This window comes from Gavia stellata, chromosome 25 (assembly GCF_030936135.1).
Source record: "Gavia stellata isolate bGavSte3 chromosome 25, bGavSte3.hap2, whole genome shotgun sequence".
NCBI lineage: Eukaryota > Metazoa > Chordata > Aves > Gaviiformes > Gaviidae > Gavia > Gavia stellata.
The window spans coordinates 10,736,590-10,746,591 of NC_082618.1; the positions used below are offsets into that span (position 1 = coordinate 10,736,590).

At 52.7% G+C, this 10,002-nt stretch overlaps 1 protein-coding gene across 1 annotated transcript; it reads left to right on the forward strand.

Moving 5' to 3' along the window:
• Window positions 1-1,043: 1,043 nt before the first annotated feature.
• MRM1 (mitochondrial rRNA methyltransferase 1) lies at window positions 1,044-9,505 on the forward strand. Its single transcript, XM_059829526.1, has 5 exons — window positions 1,044-1,861; window positions 2,325-2,418; window positions 4,299-4,419; window positions 8,503-8,622; window positions 8,766-9,505. The coding sequence occupies exons 1-5, from the start codon at window positions 1,044-1,046 to the stop codon at window positions 8,813-8,815; spliced, it is 1,203 nt and encodes a 400-aa protein (XP_059685509.1). The 3' UTR covers window positions 8,816-9,505.
• Window positions 9,506-10,002: the final 497 nt, after the last annotated feature.

A 10,002-nucleotide genomic window follows, 5' to 3' on the forward strand; every position in this document is an offset into this window, starting at 1 on the left:
AGAACGTGCGCTTCCAGGCGATTAAATGCCATTTGGACAGTTTCCATTGTCCGTGGGATTTTACAGCCCGCCTGAGCGCACCCGGCCTTTGGGAACGGGGTCAGAGAGAAATCCCCACTCCCTTGGGTAACTTGTTTAATAATAAAATACCTGGGCTAGGCCGGGGCCTGGGCCTTCCAAAGCACCAGCGCCATTGCTGGACCGGGGTGGTGCCCGTTGTTCGGGCCGGGGTCTGCGGTATGCATCCCCTCGCCCCGGTCTTTGTGAGATGCCCTGAAGAAGCGGTTAAAAGCTCTTTTCTCGTTAATTAAGGCCCTGTCTGTGGAGGCTCTCCTCTGGCTCGGGGCAGCACCAGCCCTGCCCTTTGCAGCCCTCGCCAGCGGGGTGACCTGGCTCGGCCCAGGGGCGCGGGAGGAAAGCCGTCCTCCTCCCTCAGGGCTGTGGGGGCTCCTGGCGGGCTCTGACTGGGAGCAGGGGCTCCGCTGCCCTCCCCGGACAGAGCCCGGTGCCCGGGAGGGGAGATGAGGGCCGCCCGGGGCCTGAGGGCCGCCCGCTGCCCTCCGGGGCGACTGTTGTCACGGGCGGGAAGGAGGCGGGGCCCCGCCCGCCTGCGCCCCCGCCCACCGCCAGGCGGCGCTGCCGCGCGGGGCGGGGCACCGCCCCTCTCGCTGGTACGGCCACGTGCCCGCCCGGAAGCGGCGCGGCGCACGCGGACGGTAGGAGCGGGGCGGCGGCGGGGCCCACGCGTGTCCGCGGCGCCCGCTGCGACCGGCAGTCCCTCCTGCCGTGCCGGGGAGCACCTTCGGCCCGCCCAGCGAACGCCCCACACCTGTCCGTGCCCCGGCTGCGCTCCCTGCCGCGGGGAGCTGAGCTCAGTGGTTTCCCCCCATCTAGGGCCTCGCGCTCGTCCCCCGTGCCCGTGGGGTGGTGCGGGGCCACCTCCTGTCGGCTCAGCCACCGGCCTGAGGCCACACCGCCTCCCGTGGGCAGGGCGCGGCTGCCTGCGCTGGCCTGTCCCGCGTGGAAAGGCTTTTGGGGCGGTAATGGGGCACGCGCTGAAGTCCAGCGTCTGGATGGCCGTGGGGCTGTCACCCGCCAACTGCAGCCGCTGGTGCGGGGGGGTGAGGTACCGCTCCACGCGGGAGCAGCGGCCCCCGCCCTTCGCACCGCCAGCCGCGGGTGGGGATGAGGAAGGGTCACGCCAAGGCGGGAACGGCGGCGGCCGGCTTCCCCCGCCAGCCCTCCCGGCGTTTTCTCGAGCGGCGGCTGACCCCCGGTCCTCCCGTGGGCGCCTGGGCCCCCAAAGCCGGCCGCTGCAGTGGCGCGAGTCGTACGGGAGAGCGGCCAGACAGGCCGCGCCAGCCAACAGGGAGCCGTGGAGCTCGCGAGAGGGTGGCTTCTCAAAGAAGAGGCCGGAACGAAAGCCTCTGGCCATCGAGAGGACTAAAGGCTCAGAGATCGTGTTTGGGATCGCACCGTGTTCCCTGGCCCTCTCTCAGTCGAGAAGGGACCTGTTCAGGTTGTTCCTCAAGCAGAGCAGCGGCTCTCGGCGGCTTGTTATGAGTGAGTTTGTCCTTCAGGCCATGGCCCGGGGAGTCCCGGTGCACCACGTCAAGAGGCGAGAGCTGGATGCGCTTTGCAGAGGTCAGGTCCACCAGGGAGTTTGTCTGGAGGCCAGTCCTCTCCGTTTCAAGAGTTTGGAGGAAGCTGAAAAGCCTGGTTTGGGGGATGAAGAGAGCCTGAACCGACAGCTGATTTGGCTGGTGTTGGAGCAGATCCAGGATCCCATGAACGTGGGGGCACTGCTGCGCTCTGCATACTTCTTGGGGGTGGACAGAGTGGTGACAAGCCAGAGGAACAGGTACGGGGTTGGTTATCTGCTCCTTCAGCTTTTCTCTTTCTTTTCCTGCTGTTCCCCAAGAGGTTTCTAGCCTGCATTGCTCGACAGCTTTTTCAGAGGGCTTTCTAGGACTGAGCTTGAGAGCTGAATTTGGCTAGCTGCTGCTTTGTGTTGCGCTCCACAGGGAGGCTGCGGGAGGTGGTATTCCAGGCTGGTAAGGAAGCTCCCTGGGTGTTTTTTGTTTTAACCCATTTTGTGTTTGAGTTGCCTGTCTCTGCACAAAACTGCTGTAACTTATTTCCTCGTTTAATTTCTGAGCCCTCCTATTCTCCACAGGAAAATATATCCATATAGTGAGCGAGATCTTTAGGGGACTAGTTGGAATTGGGTTGCAGAGGCAAGAGAAGGAAATACAAAAACAAAAATTCTCCCGATTTCCCTTTTTGCTCTCATATGACACTTTTCTTTCCTTTCTTCCTTGCAGCTGCCCCTTGACTCCAACAGTGAGCAAAGCTAGCTCTGGAACTGTGGAAGTCTTCGATGTCTATAGCACAGATGATCTCCAGAGCTTTTTGAAGGTAGAATGATCCACCTTTTTTTCCCCTTTCTGTTCAAGAAACCTCAAATACTGCATTTGTTGAACAGAGAGGAGGTACGGCAAAAGGACTCAGCTATTCGCAGTGTCCTGTGCTCCTGCTCTGCATTCCTGTTTGCTGCCGGTGGTCTGTGCTGTCGGACCACCTCTGACGGACATGCAGCCCCAGTCCCATTCCTTCGGGTGGGGTAATAGGTCTGAGTTGTGGGTCTTCTTCTGGAAGGTGGCGATAGCAGGATGAGGTTGTGTCCATCTCCCGTACTCAGGCTGCGAGCTCGGTAAGACGGGGTCTGTCGCCCTTTCTCTCCATGGGGACCGGAGCTGGTGCTGCTGCCTGCAGCAGGCCTTGCCCGGCGTGCGGCGGAGGCAGCATCCCGGGGCCCAGGCGCATGATGGCAGCATTGGGCAGCCTTTGGAGCAGAGCAGAGAGGAGAAACCAGGGCTGCTGCGAGCTGCTGGGAATCTTTTTATGCTGTGCCTATGCGGTGAGGTGAGATAGGGCCCTTTGCAGAATGTGCTGCAAAAGGAAAGGGAACGCACATGGAAAAACATGATTTAAACTGAAACAAAGCCAGGGATGTTGCTTTGAATTGGCAGAGTGCATCCATCCTCTGTGATAGCACTGTGTGACTGTCCTGACTCCTCGTGGAGGTCCCCCGTGCCCTGCCTGGGCTGGGGACTGGCTGAATGTTGTGTGCACGCAGAGCAGGGAGCGGCAGGCTCTCATCTGCCCTCCCCTGCTCGTGTGGGATCCCCCAGACCTGGGAGAGCAGTGGGGCTGGAGGGTTCAGCACGGGGTGGGAGGGCAGAGGCTGCGGACCCTTGGGGGAACAGGGGCACCCGGTCTGTGCTGCCGGGATTGCTGTGTGCCTACGTCCCTTTGAGGAAGAGCTCGTCATAGTCTGGTGTGAGCGTGAGGAGGCCGAGCAGAGGTAAGCCTGGACTCTTCCCACTTGGTGCTAGAAAACCCTTGTCCAGCTGTACAGTAGGTGTGTGGCAGCTGGAGCTCTGGATGATGGTGAAATGAAAGTTATATAAAATACATTGATATTTAATTGAAACAGCTGGAAGAATCACTTTGTTACTGTAAAGTTTGAATTATTAACAATTTGAGCCATTGCAGCAGTTCATTTAATTGGACCCGGATTCACTGGCCTAACCCTTGGCGTTGCCTGGCTGGTGTAAATTTGATATAACGTAATGTAAAAAGTGCCAATTTCACAGGAAATGAAGCTGGCAAGAAGCAGCAGCTCTTTTATTGTTAAAATGGATTTCCAAGACAAATAATTAAGGCTCTTTTTACTGGGGTGTGGGAAGGAAGGCTGGTTCTCTGGTTACGTGAGGCACTGGGTGTTGAGTGCCCTGCCTTTTGTATGAGCTGATTTTTGGCATCTGAGTTTGAAAATGTGCACTTGTGTTTCAAAATGTTGCTGTGGGCTTCTGATGGCTGAGCCTGCACTTGAGAACTTCCACTGCATTGCTCTGTGGATTAGCCTTATGCTAATTTGTTTAACACTACTCTTTTTGTATGCTTCCCTGGCAAAAACCTTCCTAGAACTGTTGTATGGGCAAAAAAAAAAGCTTTTCAGTTTCTGTTTGTTTGCTTGCTGAACTGGAATAAACACCAGAAGGAAAATTACTTTTTTTTTTTCTTTTTTTTTTCCTTAAATCAAGGTTTGTGTGCTGATACTGGGAGGACTTTGGTGGTAAAAATTCAAGGGATGCCAAAAAAACTAGAAAAGCCAGTCAGCTTAACTGAGAATGTGGAAAAAAAAAAAAGTGTGTTTGCATACATGACTTATTTCCTTTTTAAGCTTGACAAGTAGGCAATTTTTCTAACATTTGTTTCCTTTCCCTTTCTAGGCTAAAACTGCAGAAGGCTGGGAAGTCGTGGGAACGGTCAGCAAGCCTGAGGATGTGGAAAACGTTCCTGTCATCAGTTGCTTGGAATTTCGGTGGAACAAACCCGTTATTATAGTAATAGGTATTTCAATTTACAGAGCTTTGGGCTTGGTGGAAGTGCATGTGTGAGGGAACGATCAGGGTGGTGTTTCACTCCAAAGCTAGTTGCAGGTTTGTTGCATTATGTCACGCTTTGGTCTGGGAAAGAAAAGCTGAGCAAGAAGTACTAGGATGATCTGGCTGCAAATGAAATAGGGACCCAGAAGAAGAGGGGGAGCCGAGAAGCCTCCTAGTAGGAACTGCGAGAGCGAAACCGGTTTGTGTAGATGAACAGGGAGTTCAGTAGCTGCAGAGGGTCTAGGTGGCAGTTTTCAGTGGCAGGACAGGTCTGGGTCAGTGCAGCCACAGCGTCTTGTTTTGCATTGTGTTCTGCGGCACTTTTGATCGTGTCCTAGAGCCCTGAACCTGGATTTTCTGTGTTGGCAAACCGCAAACCTGAGAGAGAGACCCAGCAGGTATGTGTTTGCTCTTGCTGTGCTGAAGCTGTAACAGTGAGCTGCGCCATGTCTTTGCTCTCTCATGTTTCCTCTTAAAAAACCAGGAATATATCTCTGTGCCCAGGTCTGGCAAGAAGCATGAGGAGCTGTTGCTGGGGTCGATCTGAACACAAAGTTGGGCTTTGTGGCATGGAGACCACCACGGAGACCAGTCAGTGGCTGCGTTTGTACGCCTAGAAGGCAGGAGCTGTTGGCTGCTGCGGTGTCAGCAGGAGGAGGAGGTGTAACCTCCTCCCTGACAGACCTGTGCGCTGTTTGAGCAATGGGTGCCACTTTCCTGAGCGCCTAAACTGGGCGACTCCTCCAGGGCCCTCTGTTTCTGCCCTCTCTTTGTGTAGAGGATACTGGCAAAGGATGGTGTCTTTTGTAGGCAGAGTTTGGGGCTGTGCAGGCTCCCAGAAGGTGAAGAGAAGGGGAGTAACGGCCTTGTGGCGGCTGGAGAAAAAAAATTCACCCAGGGGTGCTGCTCTAGGGACCCTTGTGTGGCCGTGCTGTAGCCCCCCACTTTGGGTCACCTGGCACAAGAGCTGGTTTGAGCTTTTACACTGGTAAGTAGGATCATGCTGGTGATGAGCCATCAAGGGGCTGTAATCCTGCCCCGTGCTGCGGTTTTCTTGGCTCAGAAAACATTCCTTTAATTAAAATGTTTATTGAACTCCTAGAAATACTGACAAGACAACGCTGCAAATCTGGCGTCTCTACAAGATGTGTGGAGCTATATTATAAAGGGAGTAGGGAGGCTGGCAGTGCTGCTGATGGACCACAGAGAAATGCATCCCAGAAACGACGACAACACCAGGAGAAAGGAAGGGGGTGAAAGTGGCAGTGGTGTCGTTACCTTGAATTATGAGAGATTTCTCCAGGAAAAAGTCCAAATATCCTTTTGTCAGGGGAGATTGGAGGCTGATTGGTAGATGCATGAGGAGAGCTCCCGGACCTTGCAGCAGTAATGATTTCAACTCTCTGCTGAGCACTAACTCTTCACTGAAAAGAAAATTGAACATTACAGTTGTCTGATGCTGAGGTTGTTTGAAGAAATGTCCTAGATCTGAATATGTAGCGTACCCGCAGCTGCAGAGAGCAGCAGAGATAATTTAGCACGGTAGTGAGCTTCCTAGCATTGCGAAGATTGTCTTGTAAGTTAAGCATTTGCAGACTTGAATTCACCCTCCTGGCATCCTCGCTGGCTTGGCAGAGAGTGATTTGGACAGTCCAGCTTAATGTTGTCTGCGCCGCAGTCATTGCCGAAGGTGACAGGCAGGCTGGCTGCCTTGAAGACTGGGAGCCTTGTGCAAACAGGAACAGATTGGGAGCACTCAGATGTCTGAGCAAGAAGAGTTTCTGGGTAGTTTGTTCTTCTTAAACCTTCAGTCTTTAGCTTGGGGTTTAAGACTGTTCATGGAATTGGTTTTAGTGAGGTGCTCATTTTGCATATTTCTCTGAAGTGCCAGCACGGCTGCTTCTGCCTGGATTTGAACTTCCTGTGCTGGAAACTGCAGTTGTTGCAGTGGTGTGAATTGTAAATGGGGCAGGAAACCCGTTTTATCATTTCAGCCAGGCTCTAACTCTGGTCTTTGAGGCCTGTCAGTGACAAAGCTAAGAGATGGAAGTCAAAGATCTGAAGTGGGAAGTGTTTTGTTCACTAGTATAAACTAGAATTTAATCTGATTCAGTCAATACTCCCTCCCTCGTGTCACACTGTACAAGTCTTTTTGCCCTGAATTTATGGTTCCTAATTATTTTAAGCAGCTAGAGCCATAAAAAGCTTTGTAAAAGCTGGAAGCAAAATTGCTGCCTTTATTAGGAATCGTAAGACCCTTATCAGAGAGAGGCGAGCATTGCTCCAGGAGCTGTCACACCTCTGGCGATAGCTGCTGTCCCAGTTGGAGAGTCCCACGAGAGTGTGGTTTGAGAGGCTCAGGAGACAAATATGGCTGTAAGTTGTAAAACTTTTCTGTGTTGAATCAGGAAAAAGTAGGATAATACATATTTTATTTTTTTCTTGAAGCATCCCTGGAGAGCCACAGTCTAGTGATGAAGAGACAGGCCGTGCCGTGGGAGGCCTGGCTCTGATGCCTTGTGTTGCCCAGGCTTCCTGTGTGACCTTGGATAACTCACCCAGCTCTTGTCTGCACTTCTGGCTTAAAGAAAGAAGGAAAAAAATAATGGTTAGGATGGGATTTTGGTTTTCTGAAGGTTCATTTACCCTAGCCAAAGGATGCTTTTGCCAGTGTGGCTTATTTCATGTGGGAAGGTGATGCATTACCCAAAGCATTCTTTTGCTTTCACAGAATGCATCTTGCCAGTTAGACCAGGCCAGCAAAACATGAGACTGGGCCTCAGCTTCCAGTCTGTGAAATGGGAATAACAGCAGTCTCCTGCCCTGTGTGGTCGGAGGGGTGTCGCACAGATCAGTACACGGGGACGGGGCACGGGACCTGCTGGGGAGGTGCTGTAAGTAGGCAATGGGGGAAGAATTTTGTGGCAACTCAGCCCAGCAAAGAGCTCTTTTACCTTGTGGAGTGAGTCTTCAGTGGCATAGACAGTGCCTGAAGCATACGTGTATGCTGTTAAAACTTCAGGTAAGTGTAAATGTAGGTGAGCTGAGCGGGGCCTTGGTGACAGCACCGGTCACGCAGGCGGAGGCGCAGAAGCCCTTGGTAGGCAGCGTGTGCCCCGGCAGTGCCGTCCCAGGACGAGTCTGGGGTTCAGCTGCGATCGGGGTATGGCTGTTGAAGGGGAACGTTTGGCTTCCAGCATGCTGAGCCTGTTTTGTCAGAGGGTGAGCACATCTTTGAAATGAGCTGGGTATTTTTGCAGCCGTGTAGCTGTCTCTGTAGCTCTAAATAACGAATGTGGAAGAATTCTTTCGGGAGCTGAGCGGGCTGGGAGGTCTGTGGTCTTCTGCATTTTCACTTGTCTGCACGCAGGATTGCTTAAAGCCTCTCCCTTTCCATTTCCCTTTGTGACAGTGTGAGTCAAACAACTACTAATGACCTGGGATAGATTTCAACTCTGTTTCACTAGTGTATCAGCCCAAACATATCAGGGCTGTTGGATGGTTTAACAACTAATCAATTGAAGCCTCTGGTTAAACTGTCTGCATTCACAAGTTGCGCCCAGCTGGTGGTACTGTGTGCTGAAAAGGCTGAACCCGTCACTATCAATAGGGATGTGGGATTTGCTGGACTAGATCAGGCCTGTGGCCTCTTCTCTGCCTTGTCCCTCTGGCAGCCACTCGCGTACGCGGGCAGCCGTCTGCTGGCACGGTGGCTGTTTGTGCGGGGGATCTTTGCACTCGGGCTACGAGGCTCTGCGCTGTACGCTGTGCGTGCAGGCATGTTGCACAGGTATTCCTCAAAAACGCTTCAGATACCGGAGAACGGATCTGGGAAGGCTGGAGCGGGCCAGGAAGGGAAGGCAGGTAAGGTGCCCATCTCGCCTCTGGTAGTTCTTGGCTGTTACTGCGTGGGAGCTGATGAGGTTGCTGGTGAGCTTAGGGGCAGGGTGTAGTTGTGACAGAGCATTAGCAAGAACTGTACTCGGGAGGGGGGAAAGGGATGTGGCAGTGCCTGTGAGCTGACCTGAGCTGTGTCTTTGTTCTGCAGGTAATGAAGGTGACGGAATTTCCCTAGAGACACAGCTCTTGTGCCAGCGGATGCTGGCCATACCCCCTGGCAGAGCGCTTCACCCCGGGATCGAGTCGCTGAACGTCTCTGTTGCTACTGGTAAAAACAGTTCTGATGCACAAAGGCATCATAGTCCAAATTTCTGTATTTGAAAATCAAACAAACATCCAGGCGTGCAGAATGATTTTCTTGTGGTTTAAAAAAAGATATTTTTTTCAAAATTTATTTTTACTTTCCTACAGGTATTGTCCTGCACTCCATCTGCAGCCAAAAGCTGAGGCACAGTGATTGAATTTTTTTTTTTATTTGGTGGGGGAAGCTGCTCAGCGTTTCATGGCTGTGCTCTGTTGGTGTGGATATGGAAGTGCTCTTTCCAGGGTCTTCACCATCGCTGCAAGTTACAGGGGGAGCCCCACTGACCTGAGCTGCATCTTGGCGGACGCACGGTACCACCAGAACCCTGGTTTAACGCTGAACTCGGGCTCCTTCGTACACTGGGTAACACCTCCCACCGCCACCTCGGAGGAGCGGCTGTAAGGAAGGGAGACCAAGCTAGGTTTTAAAAGCAGACAGCCAAATCCTTCAGTTCTTGCAGTAAAATACCTGGCGATGGCTGCCAGCTTTGTGCTTGTTGCACGGGGGACTTTGTGGAGAGAATTTGGGCTGTAGGTGAGAGACGGTGCTTGGCTGGTGCAGCCACTGAGAGCAGCCGTGCCCCGTGCCCGAGCCCACCGCCCCCTTAGCAGCTGAGAGGGTGCTGGTGAGAACCAGGTATGATTTGGGACTATTCCATAGCAATTTCTTCCTGACGAGGCAGTGTCTCTGTTACACGTTGCTGCTTGAACGTCTGAAGACACACCGTGTTGTATTTGGTTGTAAACCAGTTCTGCAGCCCTGCCAAAGGGTGGAGATGAGCTGTGAGAAAACAGCTGTAGTGGGGAAAAATGCAGCCCATTGAAATAAAGCCTCTGTAAAGACTGGTTGTAGACTCAAATCAATCCTTTTTGTGTCATGTATAAATCCAGCGTGTCATTAGTGGAACGGGGCGCTTCTGTCAGGTGGGAAGGGGAATCGGGAGATTGTTGTCTTCGTCCAGGGAAGTTTCCTTTCGGTGGTGGTCCTGATCCTACTGGATGCTGAGCTGCCCCACACCGCTGTCCCTGCTGATGGCATGGGAGGGGGTGAGGGTGGCTTCATTTGCAAATATCCTGGTTGAAAACCAGGCTGGCTAAATTATTGAGAACCAAATGAATGTTATCGCTTAGCACCTTAATTATTTTATTTAGCTACTGTGGCCCTTTGCATAGGATTCCTCATTAACACTTAATTTACAGTGCCCTTTAGGGATAATTTCAAACAATTCAGCTTAGTCTCCCCCCTCCCCCCTGTCCAAATGAACAAGTAAATCACTCAGAGTGACTAATTAGGACTTTCCTTTGAGCTAAATGAAGTCTGTAAACCCGTCTGTGGATGTGGAGG